Source organism: Capra hircus, chromosome 1 (assembly GCF_001704415.2).
Source record: "Capra hircus breed San Clemente chromosome 1, ASM170441v1, whole genome shotgun sequence".
NCBI lineage: Eukaryota > Metazoa > Chordata > Mammalia > Artiodactyla > Bovidae > Capra > Capra hircus.
In genome coordinates, this window is record NC_030808.1 from 94,062,053 (window position 1) to 94,083,974 (window position 21,922).

Genomic DNA, 21,922 nt, shown 5'->3' on the forward strand with positions numbered 1-21,922 from the left:
GGTCCAATGCTAGGATTCAACTTTGGATAAGTCACTTCATTGCTGTGTTAATCAGCTACTGCTACAACAATGCTGTGCAACAAATCACTCCACAGCTCTGACTTATAATAATAAGCAGGTCAGCTTGAGTTTGACTGATGTAGGCTGGGCTTGGCTACGCTTAGGTCTAAGCTGCAGAGAGGCCTAAGAATGATCCACGTGTCTCATCCTCCTTAGACCAATGGCTACCTGATGTTTCTTTCCTATGGCAAAATGCAGGATTCTAAGAGAGAAAGAAAAACTGTATAAGAACGTTTCAAAGCTCTGCCCACACCTTGCTTACTAACATCCCTTAAGTCAAAGAAAACCATGTGCTTAAGCCCAAGGACAAGGAGTTAGATTCTTCTGCTTACTCAAAAGTCATGACAACCCTGTTGATATGATATTGCTACAGCTGTGCTGCGCTTAGTTGTGTCTGACTCTCTGCGACCCCATGGACTATAGCCCATCAGGCTCCTGGGATGGGAACCTGTCCACGGGATCAGGGAAGTGCCATGATATTGCTATAGAGAGGGGAGAAATCAAGACCAGCAACTCTGTCTACCATAGCACTCTAGACTTCTAGTTTCTGCTACTATATGATGAGGAAGTTGGGTTAGGTCAATGTTTAGGTTAATGTTTAACCATTGACCTAACACTGGTCTAGCGACCACTGCATTAGAGACACCTGGGAAAACATTCAAAGTATTAGATTCCCCAGAGTTGGGTGAGATCCTGAAAATCATATTTTCCTACCGCCCCCCTACTAGGTGATTCTACTGCACAACTGTGGGCTAGATGGTCTCCAAGACCATTAGTAACTTTTAAAGTTAATGACCAACTTAATTTACAATAAAGTTGATGTAGGGCTTACCTAGGTGCAAAGGTAGAGTGGCAGATGACCTGCACAAGTGATGCTGCCTATCTGACGATGCGACTGATATAACCCACGAGCCCCAGATTTCTGCCCACTTCAGTCTTTCCACTGTGTACAATAGAAGCCTCCAGTAAGTGAGGCAAACTGTGCTTCCCATTTTTAAAGATCAACAACTGCTCTCCCCTTCTTGCCCCTTACTCACAATGTAAATCATTGTGACTAATGCCCACTGTGAGTGATGCCCTCCTATCAAAAGCAGACTCCGTGGCTTCCTCAGGATCCTTTCCTGCACTCAGTGCTACATCGAGGCCACAATGGTACTGAAACATTTTTCAGTCACTTGCCTACAAAGAGATCTGTCCATTAAGCGAGGCAATATGGCAATTTTCATTTTATGAATTCTTGTATTTTTCAGTTAGATGACAGGCTAAAGAGGAAATGTCCAAATTGAGATGAGAGGTAAAAGAGAGCTTCTTTTCCTGGGTCTTGGAAAAAAGATAAATGTAGAAATGAATTTCTCATCTAATTATTCATTTCTGTTTATATATTCTTTAATGATATGTTTCTATGGTTACCAGCGTTGTTAAACGCTGCCTGTGCTTCATTTTGCTTTGATGCTATTTGAGGCAGTATGCCAGCAGAAGAGGTTCACTTGTAAATGAAAGATGTGATTTAGGCATGTATTTGATCCAAGGTTGCGTGTTCTCATGAAGGAGACAGTGACCGTGACATTATTTTATGTTTATACAGTTCTGTGTAGTTTTTCTATTAATGTTCTGTGAGTATCCCAGGGACTAAGAAGGAAGAAAGAAAGTAAAGAAAGAAAGGAAGAAGGAAGAGAGAGAAGGAGGGAGGGATGGAGGAAGGAATCTGAACCACATATGTATTAAATTCATGCATACATATCAGAACTATATATACATATACACACATATATATAGTACATATCTATCTGGCAACCCACTCCAGTATTCTTGCTGGAAAATCCCATGGACAGAGGAGCCTGGTTGGCTACTGTTCATGGGGTCGCAAAGAGTCGGACACGACTGAGCGACTTCACTACTACTACTATCCGTATATATAGTTCACATCGGTACTATATGTGTGTGTGTGTGTGTGTGTGTGTGTGTATATATATATATATATGATGGCATTGATTTGGCAAGACTGCCAAGTAGGTGAGGTTGTTTTTCACCTGCCCATCCTTCCTTTCTCCCCACACCATCCCCCCTCCTCTATCCCACATGTACATGTCAAAAGCCAAAGCTTTCTTTGAAAAAATGAGTCAAACACTCAATTACTTCACCTCGGTGTGAAATCTACTCAAAGTGTCACCTTTTAGTAGTTTCCCTGCCTTTGGAATCCTAGTTCTCACTGAGAAATAAACAGCTTTGTCTCCTGCCAAAACAATGTCAGGCATCCAAATCATGCAAGAATGGGTGGACATAGCCTCAGAAAGTGGCCTCCAGAGGGCTGCACACTTGTACCTCAGCCCTATCTATCTGCAAGTTGATATTTCAACCTTCATAGAAAAGAGTGGCATCAGAGGAAATGGAGCATGTTCAGGTGATAAGATGCAAGGAACCCAAACCTTGTGCTCTGCGAAAACCTAGAAGGGTGGTAGGAAGGGGTGGGAGATGGGAGGGAGATTCAAGAGGGAGGAGACATATATATACCTATGACTGATTCGTGTTGATGTATAGCAGAAACCAACACATATTGTAAAGTAATTGTCGTCCAACTAAAAATAAAACGAGAACTAGTGGCATCATATCAAACAAGAAAATAATCCTCAGCCACTCCTGAGAAATATTTATTTAAGCACTCTTCTTCAGAACTATATATATACATATAATATTTTTTTTCATGGTGCTGGTTTGGTTTTGCAGTAATATCCATAGATGATAAAATAGAGTCAGCTTTTCCTTTTCTTTTTTCTCTCCTAAAAAGCTTTTTGGGTTTCCGACAGTTCTTAGGGGAGAAAAAAGTGACCTCTAAATTTCTTTTCATTTTCCTTCATTTGAGAATGATGTGAGTTTCAGAGATCTAAGGCAATTTGAGCCTTCTTTTACTTGAACAAATTCAGGTATAACTATTTAATTCCCCCAAATCCTGTGGCTATCCTGTGGCTATTCTGCTAGGTGGCCATGAGGTTATTTTATTTACATAGAGGCTTTGCCTTCCAGTTCAAATTTGTGAACATGTGGATTCCTTCTTTGTTTTTGTTTGCATCTGAAAATCAAAAATTGCTATGAGCAAAACCAATTTTAGAGGAGTTTATGGTTATTTTTTATATTTCCCATAGATTTTATGGGTTATTGATTTATAAGCTTACAGAGAAATTGAGGTCACTGTTTTTTTTAGCAGTTGGAAATGTGGAATAACTATTCCATGAAATCATGAAATTTTTTAAGCTATGTTCACCCAGGTATGAGATAATCTGTAAAATGCAAAGCTTTTAATGTTTTTATTTATATTCAGCCATCCTTCTGATGGTATTGCACAGCAATTAAAAATAGATTCTCCCCTTTTCTTGAATTCATCTGATTGTACTTTCTTCACTAATTTGTGAAGATTGCCTTTTCTACTTGGGTACAGTTCCTGGTGGAATTATTTTCTTTCTCATAATTTCCCCTCTTCCAAATAATGAGACCTTGGCATTTCAAATGTCAGCCTTTAACGTGTGGCATGATATACTTTTTCTCAGGATCACAAAGTAACTGTCAAACGAATCTATTTTTATCCAAGAAAAGCACAGGTGCTATTTCATACAGCACAGTCTCAACTAGGAGTCAACAGCCTATGAGAGACAAAAACCTCCAGAAGACCTTAGGAGAATTATTTCAAGCCCAGCCCTAAAGGGATGGAAAACATCATAACTAACATGGCAAGTCTTCATTTCATTTATCTTTCATTGGGTAGAGGTTGGCCCGCTTTAAGATTAGCGTATGACGCGAAGCAGAGAGAAATCTTGAGTGGACACAGGTCACCTGGAATACAGTGGCAGGCCTCTTGAAGATAGCATTGCATTTCTTTCCGCATCACTGGAAGCCGGATTTTGTTGCTGTTGTCACAGAGTGTGTGTGGGTATGCATATATTCTCGGAAGTGTCTATGCATGTGTATGTCATACGCTGTGACAGTTCTGTTGCATTTCTCAGATGTAATTATCCCCCTCGTGAGATTTCCCGATGATGAGAAGTCATATATAGGAGGACTCCATGGACTATAACCCTCCAGGCTCCTCTGTCCATGGGATTCTCCATGTAGTCACAGAGTGTGTGTGGGTATGCATATATTCTCGGAAGTGTCTATGCATGTGTATGTCATACGCTGTGACAGTTCTGTTGCATTTCTCAGATGTAATTATCCCCCTCGTGAGATTTCCCGATGATGAGAAGTCATATATAGGAGGACTCCATGGACTATAACCCTCCAGGCTCCTCTGTCCATGGGATTCTCCAGGCAAGAATATTGGAGTGGGCAACCATATCCTTCTCCAGGGGATCTTCCCGACCCAGGGATCAAAACTGCATTGCAGGCAGATTCTTTACCATCTGAGCCACCTGGGAAGCCCATTTGGAAGGACACTTGCCCCATATTAATCATCTTCCTGCACCCTGTTGTCTTCTAAACTATAAGGCCCTCTGTGAGGAGCTACAGCCCAGACAAGATTAATGAAAGGCAAATTAAAGACATAAGAATGAAAAAGAATAGGTGTATGGTACCCAGGCAAGGGTGAAACTTGAGGGAGAAAAGAAATTACCAGGATGAGGAGTCCACCCAAAGTCTACTACTTTGAGTACTAGACTCCAGCACAATAAAGACACATCTCTACTTGACATTGTGATCCCTATTACTGGATTCCAACATCAAAATCCCTCCTAAGTCCTCCAGGGCCATGGAGCTATTAGCTCCCAAGACAAGTAGTTCTTTCATCAGAAGGCTCTGCTAAAACGTTTTTCCCTTCTACTAAGGGTTCTCATATTTATAATCCTATCTTAATGCCAAATGGGGCTACAGACTTCATTGATGAGCCCATATGGCACAGATGGCTCAGAACACAAGCTCTGACTGATACACAGCTGGCTTGAATCCCAGCTCTGTCACAAAGTAGCCGTGTGAACTACTGCATGTTATAACAGATAAAGAGTGAGGTTTTCTCATCTGTAAAGTGGGACAATAATGCTTATTTTTCAGTGCTGACTCAACAAATAGAATAATTTATCTACAGCACTCAGCCAAGGTACAGTGAACATATTCAAACAATAAAAATGTGTTTTCCATATTTATCAACGAATTAAACAAAAATCTACACAGGCAGAGTCCAAGAGCAGGTTGCACTCTGGTGGCAGAGTCAGTTCATATAACTGACATTTTGTCTCCAAGTTAAACATCTTTGGATTCTTTCAACTTCGTCTACAATATACCTTTTTTTCAAGGGTGTCCTTGATTTTTCCACTGAAAGTTATCTTTCATAGTGGCCCAAGAGACAAATATATATGTGTCCACACACACACACACACACACACACATATATATATATATATATACACATATATGTAAAAAGCAGTACAAGCCTGGAAACCCCGTTACCAAGTTCTTGTCCCCATATCACCATTACTCAGCTGTGAAACACCAGTCAAGAAATATAATCAAAAAACCACATACATAGAATAGGGAAAGGAATACCTACTTTCATACAACTAAACGAAGCATAGAGATGAAACACACAACAACAAAAAGGGTTCCAAACCATGTTGGCATCTACCACTGAACACAGGAGCTAAAGCTCATTAGTAATACCCAGTAATGAAACAATTACCTGTAATACAGCTATGTATTCATGTGATACGTTTTGGTGATTCATTTTAAGTCATCAAGAATAAAAGCTCTGTGGCATCCTAAACAGTCTGGAGGCTGCTGAAACCCACACTTGTAGCTCTGAGTTTCTATCAGCTGGTGTTTCTCTAATGTGCATGTAGAAAATTATTCAGGGTCTTTAGTACAAGAACATACTCTATATTCTATTTACAAATTATTTGTGCTTTGCCATTAAATAAGTTAGACCAACCCAAGCACATTATTGACTTCCCCATTAAGAAGCCTTTCATTTAATTTCTGTAAATGTTTCTCTTTGAGAAAGGCATGCTAATTGATAGCATATCCTAAATCTAATCAGCAGCCTGTAGACAAAACACTCTTACTGTGGCCAGTAGGAGTGAAGGATGAATACTCTATGCTAGGATTATTGTTGTGAAGAGGAACTTGACCTGGTTTAGTCTTAATGTGGTCCATTTATTTCTTTGTTAGCATCAGCGTCAAATTATCCTTGTCTTTGATGACAGGAATAAAACAGTCATGAAAAAAGGAAATGAAAGCAATACTTGACCTTATAATTCTAGGAAATAATCTATTTACAAATATAAAAATTATCTCAGTGTAAGAGAAAGCACTGGTTTCAGAGACTTGTGTTCTTGTCTCACTTCCATCTCTAATTTTGTGACTGCAAGTGAGTCACCAGAACTAACAAGAGCCTCAGTTTCCTTGGTTATAAAGTTGAATGATCTTAAAATAATATCTTACATCCCTTCCATCTCTTTTGTTTCATGCTGAAGAGGCATGGAAATAAAATTTTATTATGAAATATAAATGATTAAAAACAAATACAGGGTACATTTTGGACACTAAGTGCTCAAGTTATTCAGCTAATGGAGGCATATATATATAATCAAAATCTTAACCCTAACCAGACTGGACAGTGAACAGTGGAATACATTTACACACAAAATATGTGAATATATATACATATATAGTTATATGTTCTAAAATCCTATAACACTCACATACACTGCAAAACTAAGGAAATATTTCATAATTTAAATGGTAGTTCTTGTGACTGTTTTAAACAAGACAGGTTGCAAAGTAGAGAATTCAAAATTGCTATATAAAAATGTGCTTTCCTTGATACAAGTAACCTGTTCATACAATGTTTGGTAATTTCCAGAAAACACAAATAAAACTTTAAATACTTATATTTAAACTGCATGAAGATATTTTCAATGTTCATATCACTGAGCTAATAAATGTAATGGAAAAGCTGCCAAATATTCCTTTATACTAGAAAAATATACAACTTACAATGAAGGTTGCTTAATAAAAGAACTCTCATAAGTCCAAGGCAGTATTTCTGCATTAAAATGTTGATTATCAGGGCAGGGCAAACTATTATATATTTTATTCTGACATATCATTATATTAATAAAATTATCATTAAAATCTCAATCCTGGCTAGTTTCTAAATGATACTATGAAGCAGTTTATAGGTAAGTCTCAAGGCAAGATATTCGGCTCCTTAAGAAAATCTACTCTTTAGATTAAATCTAAATTTCAAAAAAGTTGAAGTCTTTCGAATTAAATTCATATATATTTAAAAAGGATTAAGTTTGAAAAATATTGCTCAACAATTTTATTTTTCTGTTCTCTAGAAAATCCTAGGTATCATTCCAAATTTCATCATTATTAAAATAATGACAAGGAGCCATATTAACCACTAAGGACTAAAGGTTTCCATCTCAATCACTTATAGCTTTCAAATATAGCATTGGTTCCTTTGAATCTAATAGTGTCAACTGAAGATAAAACAATACAATCATAATATCCATCCACTAGGATGAATCCACTTACTTAGATGGACTTTAGGAAAATTAAAGCATAAGATATATAAAAACATTTATCACACTGCTAACTGAGAAGTTATTTCATCTTAAAATATCTTTTTTCTTTACTTTTTTAAAATAATACATAAGACTTAGTAGAAAAAATGGATTATGAGAGAGATTCCAATTTTCCTTTAATAGTGTTTGTGTATTAAGGTAGACTAACTACTACAACAAACAACTCCAAGGCATCCCTGGTGGATCCATGGTAAAGAATCCACCTGCCAAAGCAGGAGACACGGGTTCCTTCCCTGGTCCGGGAAGATCCCACACGCCACGGAGCAACTAAGTCCATGCGCCACAACTATTGAGCCTGGATGACTCATCCACTGAGCCCATGCACCCTAGAGCCTGTGCTCCTCGACGAGAGAAGCCCCCACGATGATAAGCCGTCACACCGACTAGAGAGTATCCCTGCGCGCTGCAACTAGACTAAAGCCCCCGCAGCAGCAAAGACCCAGCACAGCCCCAAAACAAAATAAATACATACATTAAATTAGATAACAAAATAAACACATACTTTAAATTAAATAACAAAATAAATACATACATTAAATTAAATAACAAAATAAATACATACATTAAATTATTTTTTTAAAACCTCCAAAATTCTAGTAACTTAATAAATGTTGATTTCTCACTTACAGTACAGTCCAATGTGGGTGTTCCTGGCTGATTGTCCGTCCTCCAGTCAGCAACAGGAGAACCCGTACTCCTTCCATCCTGTAACTCCATCTTCATCCACATCCTTGGAGACTTCCTCTCTAGGTAGCTGATAAGGAAAGGAAATAGGAGATCATACTAGGCAAGTTTTATGGGCTGAATTTGGAAAGAATATCATTCCTGCCTACATTCCATTGGCCCGCACTCAGCCACATGGCCACACCCAACTACAAGGGAAAATACCTAACCAGGTGTCTAGGAGATGGGTAGGTAGGTAGATAAATAGATCTATATATGTTCTAAAGTTCTGCAGCACTCACATATACTGCAAAATTAAATTAAATACTTAAGAATTTAAGATGATATGTCTATTATGGCTGTTTTAAACACAAGGATAAAGCTGAGGAAATAAAAACATAATTTTCCAAAGAGAATGTGAAATATAATATTTGAAAACCTAATTCTAAATTCTCTAAAATTAAAAAGCTGTTAATCCTTAGAAAAGTCACTTATGCCTCTCCAAGTCACTTAAGCCATCTGCAATTCAGTGAATTGAACTGGAAAATTCCCAAGATTCCTTCCAGATTTAATCCTGTAAGTAAAGCAATTCACTGCAATTATGGGCAACCCCAATAAAGGGAACATTAAAGAAATAATTTGATAATAATCTATAATAACTTTATCACATTTTCTAATTAGCAGTAACAGGAATTCTACTCACTGAACCACCATCATTGGACACATAGTTAAAAGGTTACAATTTATCCAAATCCTCCAGCAAAAAAAAAAGGGGGGGAAATTTTATAATCCCATCATTGGAAATGTCTGAGGTTTATGGTTACTGCAAGATTTATCCTGGGCACTTTAAGTCCTCTTAAAAATTTACCAGGAAGAATCAACCCACTTGGATTTAGAAGAAGGAGATAAATTTTGTTTCTTTTCTTTTTCGCTAGTCATCTTTTTCCGCTACTTTGATTGCTTTTCCTTTATCCTTAATAGAGTATCTCTCTTCCCTATCTCTCCTGGTCTTTCTTGGTTTACAATTATCCTGGGCAAGTTGATTTCTGAAGTAGCAAATGCTCTTTTTTGCTTAGCTAATGTATAAGGAGAAATTATTATGTTACTGTTTGTAGAGGAAGTGAGCTGCCCACACACACTCTTGGTTTGTATAACTATAATCTTTAAAACTTGATAACATGAGGATAACAATAGAGAATTATTAGGACTCCCAAATGCGAACACCTAATTTCAAAGCTTCTTTTTGTGTAGCAGCAAAGAAAGCAAAATTAATAGCAATGCACACAACAGCAGGTCATGCAAACAATCCCCATTGCAAACTGCTCCCCATGCAAACAATCCCCATGATTATGCTCCCCATTCTCTGCATACGTGAGACATTTATTGACATCAGAAAACCTCACACATTGGGAAAGAATGACACAACTGCAGAAAATTCTTGTCAAGTTAAAAACGACCATTTGAAACCTGCCTTCATTTTCAGTGCGCTTACTTTTTTTTTTTTTTACAAACTTCAATGTCTCATCTCTATTTTCAAAACCAAGGAAAATCTTTGACTGGTGGTAAAAAGTAAATCAAAATTTATATTTTAATATCTATCATTATTATAAAATATCCCAGTTAAAAAAAATCTTTGCATTTAAAATCTTCAGTGTGCCCACATTAGATTATTCATTAAAATCTACAAACAATAAATACTGATGAAGTTATGGAGAAGGGAAAACTCTTCTACACTGCTAGTGGAAATGTAAATTGGTGCAGCCACCATGGAGAAAACTAAAAGTTGCCATATGATTTAGCAATCCCACTCCTGGGCATATATCCAAGCAAAGCTACAATTCAAAAAGATACATCCACCCCTATGCTCATAGCAGCATTATTCACAACAGCCACAACATGGAAGTAAACTAAATGTCCATCATCAGATGAATGGATAAAGATGTGGTACATATATACAATGGAATACTACTTGGCCATAAAAAATAATGAAATAATGCCGTTTGCAGCAGTATCAGTGGACCTAGAGATTATAATATTAAGTGAAGTAAGTCAGAAAGAGAAAGCAAATACCATATGATATCACTAATATCTGGAATCTAAAATATGACACAGGACTTCCCTGGTGGCTAAGTGGTGAAAAATCCACCTGCCAATGCCGGAGACATGAGTTCAATCCCTGGTCCAGGAAGATCCCACAAGCTATGGAGGAACAAAGCCCATGTGCCAAAACTATTGAACCTGTGCTCCAGAGCCCAGGAGGCAAAAATACTGAGCCCACACGCCACAACTATTGAAGTCCACAAACCCTGGAGCCCATGCTTTGCAACAAGAGAAGTCACCACAGTGAGAAGCCTGCACACAGCAACCACGATACCCTCTACTCTCCACAACTAGAGAAAATGGAGACAGCTGTCTTCATGCAGCAATAAAGACACAGCACAGCCAAAATTAAATAAATAAATTATATATTACTGCTAAGTCACTTCAGTCATGTCCGACTTTGTGTGACCCCATAGACAGCAGCCCACCAGGCTCCCCCGTCCCTGAGATTCTCCAGACAAGAACACTGGAGTGGGTTGCCATTGCCTTCTCCAGTGCGTGAAAGTGAAGTCTCTCAGTCGTGTCCAACCCTCAGCGACCCCATGGACTGAAGCCTTCCAGGCTCCTCCGTCCATGGGATTTTCCAGGCAGGAGTACTGGAGTGGGGTGCCATTGCCTTTTCATATATATATATGACACAAATGAACTTGTCTATGAAACAGAAACAGACTCACATAGAGAACAGACCTGTGATTGCTGGGGGAGGAAGGTGCAGGGAGGAATGGATTGGGAGTTTGGGATCAGCAGATGTGAACTATTACAATAGTGAATGGATAAACAGCAAGGTCCTACTGTATAACACAGGGAGCTATATTCAATATCCTGTGATAAACCACAGTGGAAAAGAAAATGGAAAATATACATATATAAGTGAATCACTTTACTGTACAGCAGAAATACAACATTGTAAATCAACTATGTGCTTACTCACTAAGCCATTGCTCACTCTTTGCAACTCCATGGACTATAACCCGCCAGGCTCGTCTCTCCCTGGAATTTTCCAGGAAAGAATACTGGAGTAGTTGCCATTTCCTTTTCCAGGGGATCTTCCCCACCCAGGGATCAAACTCACATCTCCTACAGCTCCTGCACTGTAGGCAGATTCTTTACCACCAGTGTCACCTACTTCAATAAAATAATTTTTTTTAATGGACATAGATTGCTCATAAAAAACAAGCCCAATTCTAAGTTATTATTGCCATCACAAAATGAAAACCTGATATTTTGGTGACCAACCAAAAATGATAAAAAATTCCCACTATTTTAAATAATAATAATTATAGTAATAACAAGTATTTTAAAGCTAAATTTTTCTAGACTACTTCACAAATAAATTAGTTAACAATATAGCAGGAATGTTACATTTGTGTGTGCACATTTATATTTTAAATATATGTTTTTAAAACTTTATATGTAAATATATATTTTAAATTACACTGTAATATTTCTTCTTGGGGCTGTAGTAATTTCATCCGAAAAAGTGTCTCCATTGAAAATTCAATTTTATTCTTACACACTCTGCTTGCTCACTCACTTCTTTACTCATCTTCAAGATGGAGAGCAGAAGCCTCAAAAGAACCCCAATTCTATTGACTCTGAGTGAAGAGAGAGGGAGGGTATATACTCCAGCATATACCCTCCTGAGTGGAGAACACCGTGAAAGCCTGCATGCCATGTCTTGAGCATTAAGCCAAGAGCACAATGCCTTAAACAAGCAGATCAAACTGTCATGAAAACCACTCTTCTGCCACTTGCAAAAAAAAAGCTGGTGTAGGCGCTTGGGCACGAGTCTTTCTGTCCTGCTGTGTGATGGCTTAAAGGCAAAGCTATTCTGCCAGCATCACTTAAGCTGCCAGCAATTGGAAGAGAAATGGGATGGAGAGAATGTTTTCTTCTGTCTTGGTCTTACTGGGATACTGTTAATACCTTTCTGGGAGCAAAGTAGAAGATTAAATACCTTCACTAAAATTATTTGATTCAGAATTTAAAGCAACATATCCTTCACCAAGATATTCAGAGAGACCGCCAGAAAGGCTATTTGGATGTCAGGAAGTGTTATGAGCTGAACCATGTCCCCTGCAAAATTCATATGCCAGTCCTAACCCCAAGCTGTAGATGGTGATTGTATTTGCAAATAGGGTCTTTAAAAAGGTAATTAAGTTAAAATGAGGTATTTAAATGGGATTTAATTCAATATAAAGCCTTTGACTGTGTGGATCACAACAAACTGTGGAAAGCTCTTAAAGAGATGGGAATACCCGACCATCTTACCTATCTCCTGAGAAACCTGTTGGCTGGTCAAAAAGCAACAGTTAAAACCGGACTGGTTCAAAATTGGGAAAGGAGTACGACAGGGCTGTCTGTTGTCTCCCTGTTTGTTTAACTCATATGCTGAGCACATTATGAGAAATGCCCAGCTGGATGAGTTATAAGCTGGAATCAAGATAGGTGGGAGAAACGTCAACAACCTCAGATATGCAGATGATACTACTCTAGTGGCAGAAAGTGAAGAGAAACTAAAAAGCCTCTTGATGAGGATGAAAGAGGAGAGTGAAAAGACTGGCTTAAACCTCAACATTCAAAAAGCTAAGAGCATGGCATCCAGTCCCACCACTTCATGGCAAATAGACAGGGAATTAGACTCCTAAATCATTGCAGAAGGTGACTTCAGCCATGAAATTAAAAGACAGAAACATATTAAAAAGCAGAAACATCACTTTGCCAACAAAGGTCCATATAGTCAAAGCTATGGTTTTTCTAGTAGTCATGTACAGATGTGAGAGTTGGTTCATAAAGAAGGCTAAGTGCCAAAAATTGATGCCTTTGAACTGTCGGGCTGGGGAAGACTCCTGAGAGTTCCTTGGACAGCAAGATCAAACCAGTCAACCTTAAAGGAAATCAACCCTGAATACTCATTGGAAGGGCTAATGCTGAAGTGGAAGTTCCAGTATTTTAGACACCTGATGCAAACAGCCAACTCTCTGGAAAAATCCCTGATGTTGGGAAAAGAAGAAGAGGGTGTCAGAGGATGAGATGGCTGGATGGCATCACTATGCAATTAATATGAATTTGGGCAAACTCCAGAAAGTGGTGAGAGACAGGGAGGCCTGGCATGCTGCAGCCCGTGGGGTTACAAAGGGTCAGACACAACTGGGTGACTGAACACCAACAATCCAATATGACAGGTTTAAGAGGAGATTAGAATACAGACATACACAGAGGGAAAAACATGTGAAGTCACAGGGGAAAGTACCTGGCCATCTGCTAGCCAAAGAGAGAGGTCTAAAAAGAAATCAAACCTGCAGACACCTGGATCTCAGACTTTTAGCCACTGGAACGGAACCTGTGATAAAATAAATTTATGTTGTTTCAGCCACCCAGTCTGTGAAACTTTGTTATGGCAGCCCTAGCAAACTCACACAGGAACTAGGAGCCTACAAAAGGCAGTGAAGGCAGATCACCACCTTAGAACTGAGATCTAGAACAGCTTCCTTCTTCAGCCCCTCACTTCGCACGAATCCAGGTACAACTACTTACCTTCTTGGTCTGGACAGGCCATCCCAGAATTAGTTACACCAATAAATATATTCCAGCATATTCCATGTTCCAGCAATGAACAATGAAGCACGAAGCTGGAGAAAATATTCTCCGACCCAATATAAAGGATATTTATTTTTGTTGGAAGACCAGAACCTGATAACTAAACAGCTTGAGCCCTTAATCCACATTTCTGAATTCCAGATCTGCTGCCTGCATTGCCCTTTGTAAGCCTTCCATCGTCGCATCCAGGCCTCAGCATCCCGACCTGCTGCACTCTCAGAATCCACTGCTTCATAATCCATGGCTACCTCCATCTAATTGCTGGCTCTGGATTAGGCATCACAATCATATTCTTTGTTCCCCTTCCAGTTCTTCAAACCTGTAAAGGACAGTCTTGTGGACAAGTTCTTTCCTTCAGCCATTCAGAAATTTGCCCCACAACAAATTTAAGTTGTAAGTTAGAAAACTGATCATAGAGGCCATTTGGAGTCACTGAGGAATGAAGTAGGATATCAACAAGTTAAATTCACTCTCTCAGTTTAAAATCAACTCCTTACTGAGTTTAATATTAGCCTAAAACTTGTTTAACAATACACCATCCCGGTAATACGGAGAAGGCGATGGCACCCCACTCCAGTACTCTTGCCTGGAAAATCCCATGGACGGAGGAGCCTGGTAGGCTGCAGTCCATGGCGTCGCGAAGAGTCGGACATGACTGAGTGACTTCACTTTCACTTTTCACTTTCATGCATTGGAGAAGGAAATGGCAGCCTACTCCAGTGTTCTTGCCTGGAGATTCCCAAGGACAGGGGAGCCTGGTGGGCTGCCGTCTGTGGGGTCGCATAGAGTCAGACACGACTGAAGCGACTTAGCAGCAGCAGCAGCAGCAGCAGCATGCTGGTAATAATAAAGTTTCTGTTTGTTAAATGATTTTCTTTGTTGGAAACTTCAAATCTATTATTTTTCCTTATTGGTTGTTGACACTCTGAGTTCTCAGGGGAAAAACTATTCCTATAAGTATATATGAATTTTTATAATATTTTTTATGCTATTTTCAGAAAAATGAGATAACTATAGACAGTTCCACTTTTTATTCAATTGTTAAAGCTTGTTAGAAGGAAAAGTTGTAGGAAAGGAATAAATTCCTTTTTAAAACTTCACATAACTTCCCTTTTGGTCTGTTTCAAATAGTAATGGACCTTGTTAAAACAGGAAGCTCTGGGTGATGACAAGTTTTATCAAGAATGGTACCATACATGAACAAAGAAAATTTAAAGAAATTCTTAAATAGCTGAATCCACCTCAAATGGCTCAACCATTGTGATCTGCAGGGAAGGAAAGCTTTACTAGGAGGGAAATGAGAAGGTTTTTTTTATACCTCCTAAAGACTTAGCCACGTATTGGAAGAAGAAAAATATAGTTTGTCTAGCTTGTCAGGTTATTTATAGACAATACTTAAATCTAGATATTTTAATTACTTTTTTAAAGAACAAATTGCTCATCAGTGTCTGTTCATAAGATAATTATATTAGATTTAAGAATTTGATGTTTCAGATCAAGTTAAAAATGACACCTCAGAAAATAGAATTTTTATTTTTATCTTAAAGCAAGCTCAGTTTAGAGGTGTCTGTTTACAAACTTTCTCCATTTAATTGGTTTTCCTAATATGAAAGAGTATTTCCAGAACTAATTAAAAGTTCACTCTAATGAATATTCAAGACCAAAATGTTATCTCTGCAGTACAGTATATAGATTTTTAAATCATCCATAAAGGTAATTATATTTTTTTTTACATTCTTAAAAAGTCATATATTGTTATTGATGCCAAATGGGTTATTTGCTTTCTCTTAGGCCATGATTGAGGAAGCCATCACCAGAGCGGAATCTTTCTCAGTTATGTACACACCATTTGCAACAAAAATCAGAGCTGATAAAATAGAAAAAGTAAAAGAAGTTTTCACAAAAATTCATCCTGCATACGTGGAGTATATTTACACAGGTAAGAATCAGTATCTTCAAAGTATCAGCTGACACTTTATTTTCATAAAAAAAAAAAAAAAACAAATACAGGGATGTTTCTGACTTTTGTTATTTCAGTTTTAAGGATTTTTTTTCTAATTAATCTGTTGAGTTGAAAGGCTACGGTGTTTCCAGTGGTCATGTATGGATGTGAGAGTTGGACTGTGAAGAAAGCTGCGTGCTGAACAATTGATGCTTTTGAAGTGTGGTGGTGGAGAAGACTCTTGAGAGTCCCTTGGACTGCAAGGAGATCCAACCAGTCCATCCTAACAGAGATCAGTCCTGGGTGCTACGGTCCAAAGAATCGGATATGACTGAGAGACTGAATTAACTGACTGACTGACTATCAGTGTGATATGGAGGAACTAGTTTTCAAAATTCTGAATTCTTGTGTAGGTAACAAAATGGTTATATGCAATTGCCCAATATATGAAATAGAGAAAGCACCATGTTTACTAAAAGTTTGTTACTCATTTGAAGCAAGAAAGTCAGTGCAACCTTCAATTAGATATCAAGACACCACCCAAAAAAAGGCCCTTTAAAAAGACACTAGCCTAATAAGAATTGATGCTTTTGAACTGTGGTGTTGGAGAAGACTCTTGAGAGTCCCTTGGACTGCGAGGAGATCCCACCAGTCCATCCTAAAGGAGATCAGTCCTGTGTGTTCAATGGAAGGAGTGATGCTGAGGCTGAAACTCCAACACTTTGGCTACCTTATGCGAAGAGTTGACTCATTGGAAAAGACCCTGATGCTGGGAGGGATTGGGGGCAGGGGAAGAAGGGGCGACAGAGGATGAGGTGGCTGGATGGCATCACTGACTCGATGCACATGAGTTTGGGTGAACTCCGGGGGTTGGTGATGAACAGCGAGGCCTGGCATGCTGCGATTCATGGGGTCACAAAGAGTCTGACATGACTGAGCGATTGAACTGAACTGAACTGAGTTGAAATAGAAAGTTATTTCTAGGTTTTATGTAGAGCTAGCCTTATAGGTCTAGTGTAATATCCCTTGTGTCATCGGTCATGTTTCTTTTTTTAAGAGGAGAGGTAACACTTAGAAACTCGAAGATTTTTCAAAAAATGAAGGAGTAACTTGTGTAAAATGTCACCTTTTTTCATATCCTTCATCAGTAGACTAGGTGATTCCAGTATTTTCCTGAAGATGAAATTTTTCCTCTAGTCCCTTCTTTTTTTATTTTCCTTGCTCCATTTATCTCATACCTCAAATGCCCCTCTTTTTTTTTATGTTCTTCAGCCACTGTTATCTAAAGGAGACCTGGATAGTCAAGTATATACAAAGAACATGACACTTGTGGTGTTCTTTTTTGCTCTTTTTTCTCTGGAAGCCAATTGCTTTTATTCATTCAATACTTTCTACTATGTTCCAAATGTTATTCTAAATTAAGAATTTTATTGTATTAAATTAAGAGCCAATCCGTAACGGAGATAGAAATTTCTGGTTATCTAAGATACTAAGAGCTGTCAAAAGCTTTTGTTATTGCTGTTTTACTGTCTTTAAATCATTGACTCAAAACAATATTAAAGACCATTTTGTTACTTTCAAAATTAAAAACCCATCAACAGTGACTACCATGTTAAGAAAAATCTCTCAGTACATACACCTAATATTGTATCTTCCTGTTAAGCCCCCTGCATTCCTTTTGCTAGGGTTTTAGAGTCAAATCACTGATTTATATGATTAATAACATACTCCATTAATGATCAGTTTTAAGGTGCCAGCTACTCAACATTCATTATCTCTTGTTACTCTCATAACTCAATGACTAAGATGATTCTCATGTAGAAATGAGAACAGTAACCAGAAGAAACAAACAGTTTTTCCAAAGATATGCAGAAAACCACCACATCAATGGCAGCGAGCCTTGGATTTGAACCCGTGTCATCGCATTGGGGTACCTTATTTCCATCTGATAGAAGCCAAGATGAGATGAAAGCATTAACTTTAGGTCCTATGGAATCTGTTTCTTCCACAATGCCCCAAGCTCTTCAGAAAAAAAGATATTTTTAAGAGATAAACAGTAAAACCTTAAGGAACAATGAAAATTTGAAGGCATAGAAAGAGAAGAAATCACATGCTATAATGACTACTCATGCTGATTTACTTAATTTGAGCATTCTGAGGAGAATAGATAAAAATATTTCAGAACTCACAATTTTTGCTAATTGTTATAAATCACTTATCATTTTGTTATGGATATCTTCAGAGGGTTTTGGGGAGGAAAAGAGTAAAATCAATTATGTCAATCTAGAATCATGGAAAATTAATAAGATTCAGTTATTTCCACATCTGCTCTCAGATCCATTGGTAATGAAGAGGGATTCATTGAGGAGATCACCAATTTGCCAATTTCTCTACTGGTAGAATAAATTTAGTTATATTTAACCTACTTCACAGAGAAGTTATGAAGATTAATTAATACTTAGGAAGCAGTGTTGCCACTGAGGATTTAAAAACAATAAAAACATTAGTGAGCCAGATTCATGTCTCATGTGACTCCATCAAACTTGTTATCAAGATGAATTATGATTTGTTGGCAAGGCGATTCATGCTAAAGAATCTTATATTATGAAAGAGAAGATAATTATAAGTTACTGATGATTGTTTCCATTATTTTATAATTACTAATTGCTGGATTGTGACAGTGCTGTGTGAGAACAGAGAGAGAAAAGAAGCAGTCTCTGAAGGAGAAGGGGAGGTAGAGAAGGCAATCTTGAATTTTTAATTTCACAAGGACTGGTTGGGTTCTTTCTCTGTATGATGGGTACTTTGGGTTAACAGACTATTACGATGATGACATGCATTATTTGCCTCTGTTGCACTGATTAAAGGGTCTCTCCAAAGCTATTGCTGGAATGATAGTGAAACCACTATTACTAACCGTATTGCAAGTCTTAGTGGCATCTCTTCTTTTCCCCTCAAGTAATTCCAAGGTGAGGAAGAGAGGAGGTCAAATGTGGTCTTTAGCTTCTGTATATTTCTCACAAGAGGTGCAGAGTGATGATTTGGGCAGGTATCAGTAGCCAAAGGCAGTAGCTAGACAGTGAGTCATACAAAGAAAGATGGGGCCTAGAAGAACAGTGTTTTGTTGTGGCAAGCATGCTCCGTCGCGACTGACTCTTTGCAACCCTATGGACTGTAGCCCACCAGCCTCCTCTGTCCATGGAATTTTCCAGGCAAGAATAGTCAAGTGGACTGTCATTTCCTCCTCCTCCGAAGATCTTGCCAACCCAGGGATCAAACCCTCACCTCGTGTTTCCTGCATTGGCATGCGGATTTCTTTACCACTGATCCACCTGGGAAGCCCGGAGATTCTGCTTTTATCTGCTTTGATAGAATTTAAGAAGCTTCTATGTTGCCAAAAATGTATTCAGTTACTTATTTCAACAAATAGTCATACAGTGTAACTGGACAGTTACACAGCAAATATGTACAAACATAAGAATTTTATTTTAACCTACACATGTTTGCCTTTGATCTGCCCAGAGCCAAAAATGTATTCTCTCCGACCCCATGGGACACAATCCCATCCAATCATTTCTAAAATTTAGATTCTCCTCAGTAATTATCTGATCCAGTTCACCATTTTTTCCCCCTTCCCATGGGACTTTCTTCTCCTTCTCCTCTGGTTGCAACACTCTTGCTTGCGCATGTGTGCTCAGTCACCTCAGCCGTGTCTAACTCATGTGATCCCCCGCACTGCAGCCCACCAGGCTCCTCTGTCCACGAGATTCTTCAGGCTAAAATACTGGAACGGGTTGCCATGCCCTCCTTCAGAGGATCTTCCCAACCCAGGGATCTAATCTACGTCTCCTGTATTGCAGGTGGATTCTTTACCTGCTGAGCCATCAGGGAAGCCCAGAAGCCTGAAGGCATGTGAGGAAAGGGTCCTCTTCCAAAGTCTGGGGCAGGCTGGCACAGCTGCTGATTACATGGCTAGTGCAACCTGAGACAGTTCTGTTAGTCTGAGCAGAACCCAAGGGCACCTATATGAGTCCCCATACTGCTTCCTGGTGCAGATTCTTTTTATATGTACACCAGCCACCCTATCACACAAATTGGCCCAGACAAGAGCTGCTTTCTAAGATCCCCTCTCCCTGCCAAAATGCTAATTCTAGATCCTCACTCTAGAGATTTCCTCTTCTCCCCCAGAGACTGGAAGTCACTTTAGTCCTCTCTCCAACTTGCTGTGTTATTCTGCCATTTCTGTTATCCTTTTTTCCATGCTCCAGAATCCCAAGATCCTCAGGACAAGAAGAAGATCCAATGGTAATGAGTTGTATATTCAGCTACTTATTTATTCATCAAATATTTATCAAATACATATATTCCAGACAATATACTAGGTAGTGCTACAGTATACCTGACTTTAGTCATTTATACTTCAGGGTGAAAGTTGGACTGTATTTTTCCTCTCTTCTAAAGAATATTTCAATTAAAACCTAAGCACAAATTGTGGAATGGAAGGCTGATTCTAATTAAAAGAACGGTGGAGGAGACAACAGATGAAAGAGCAGTGTGGGAATAGAAGTCCTTGCCACCAAAAGTGGCAAAGACTAGCTAGTTGTTTACCAAACTGTTTTCTTTTCCCCCTTCATGCATAACCAGAAGACATTTCCAGCTTTCTTTACACTTCAGTGAGGTTGGTGACTCAGTAACAGACAGTGTTTGAATGCGGATAGAAATAATATATGCCACTCGCAGGCCTGACCCATAAACTTCTGCATTATAGAATTCCCTTTCCCTTGCTACTGACTGAGTGGGTAGAACTGCACAACTAAAGAAGCTACAAGGCAAACGAAGCTTGGGTCCCTGAATGACCATGTGGAAGGCAACCCACTGAATACCTATACAAATTAAAAAAACAATTCTCTTGTCTCAGATCATTGAGATTTGGAGGTTCTCTGTTAAATCAGGTGATTAACTCTAACAGACTACCTTACATCATAACTAGTAGATGCTTTCCTACCCCATCTACAGTGCACACAATAAATTCATGTGCACTCAATGGAGAAAGGATAAACATCCCCCCCTGTGCAGTCAAACTCACCCTCAGAAACACTCAGTTTGTGTACATTCCCTTCTACCTCCCACTCACTCTCCCTTCCTTGAACAACTACAGGTGGATGTTCTCATACATATGTGTTTGTACCCACTCAAAGAAAGGGAACATTTCAGGAGAGACACAGATGCCCCACAGGAGACAGAACACAACTACGCCGTTTGCATTGCAGCAGGAAAAACTGAGGTCACAGGTAGGAGTTTTAGAAGTCATCTAAATCAACAGTCAACAGATGAAGGTCATGAAATCTGTACCTTGAAGATCTTGGATGAAAAGTCTACCTATCGAAGTTCTACAGGATAAGTAGGTATTATCATTAAAACTTGGAGACTAGTACATTTAGCTCTCCCAGCAGAGGCTGGCAGACAAACCTCCAACTCAGAAACTCTGCCCAACTCCAGGTCACCTTCAGCAAGCATACACAGTATTGAGTTCATTACTCTTTGGTCATGTGACAATGCTGTGAGCCCAGTAATAGCTGGCAGAGGTGATGGTGATAAGCAAGAAGAGTATTCGTGATAGAGATCCCCCAGGCAGTGTGTTCTTTCTAGCTAACCCCTAATTCACAGCCACCCTTATCAGGGATTTTCACATGAAAAATAAATTGCAAAGGGAAAAAACTAAAAAACTCATTTTGAAATTCATAGAGGTCTAAATAGTTTTAATTTTTTATTAAATAGACCAACTAAATTAGTGATTTATTATGAGAAAAACTCACTTCACCCTCAGTGCTGTGCTTAGTGGCTCAGTTATGTCGACTCTTTGCAATCCCATGGCTTGTGGCCCACCAGGCTCCCCTGTCCTTGGAATTCTCCAGGCAAGAATACTCGAGTGGGATGCCATGTCCTTCTGCAGGGGATCTTCCCAACCCAAAGATTGAACGCAGGT

At 38.8% G+C, this 21,922-nt stretch overlaps 1 protein-coding gene across 1 annotated transcript in view; it reads left to right on the plus strand.

Annotated features, from left to right (window-relative positions):
• The window catches only part of SPATA16 (spermatogenesis associated 16), a 242,192-nt gene that overhangs the window by 162,107 nt on the left and 58,163 nt on the right, over positions 1–21,922 (plus strand). Inside the window, exon 5 of the mRNA XM_005675304.3 lies at positions 15,786–15,933. Within this exon, the coding sequence (XP_005675361.1) occupies positions 15,786–15,933 (148 nt within the window). The remainder of the gene's footprint in view (positions 1–15,785; positions 15,934–21,922) is intronic.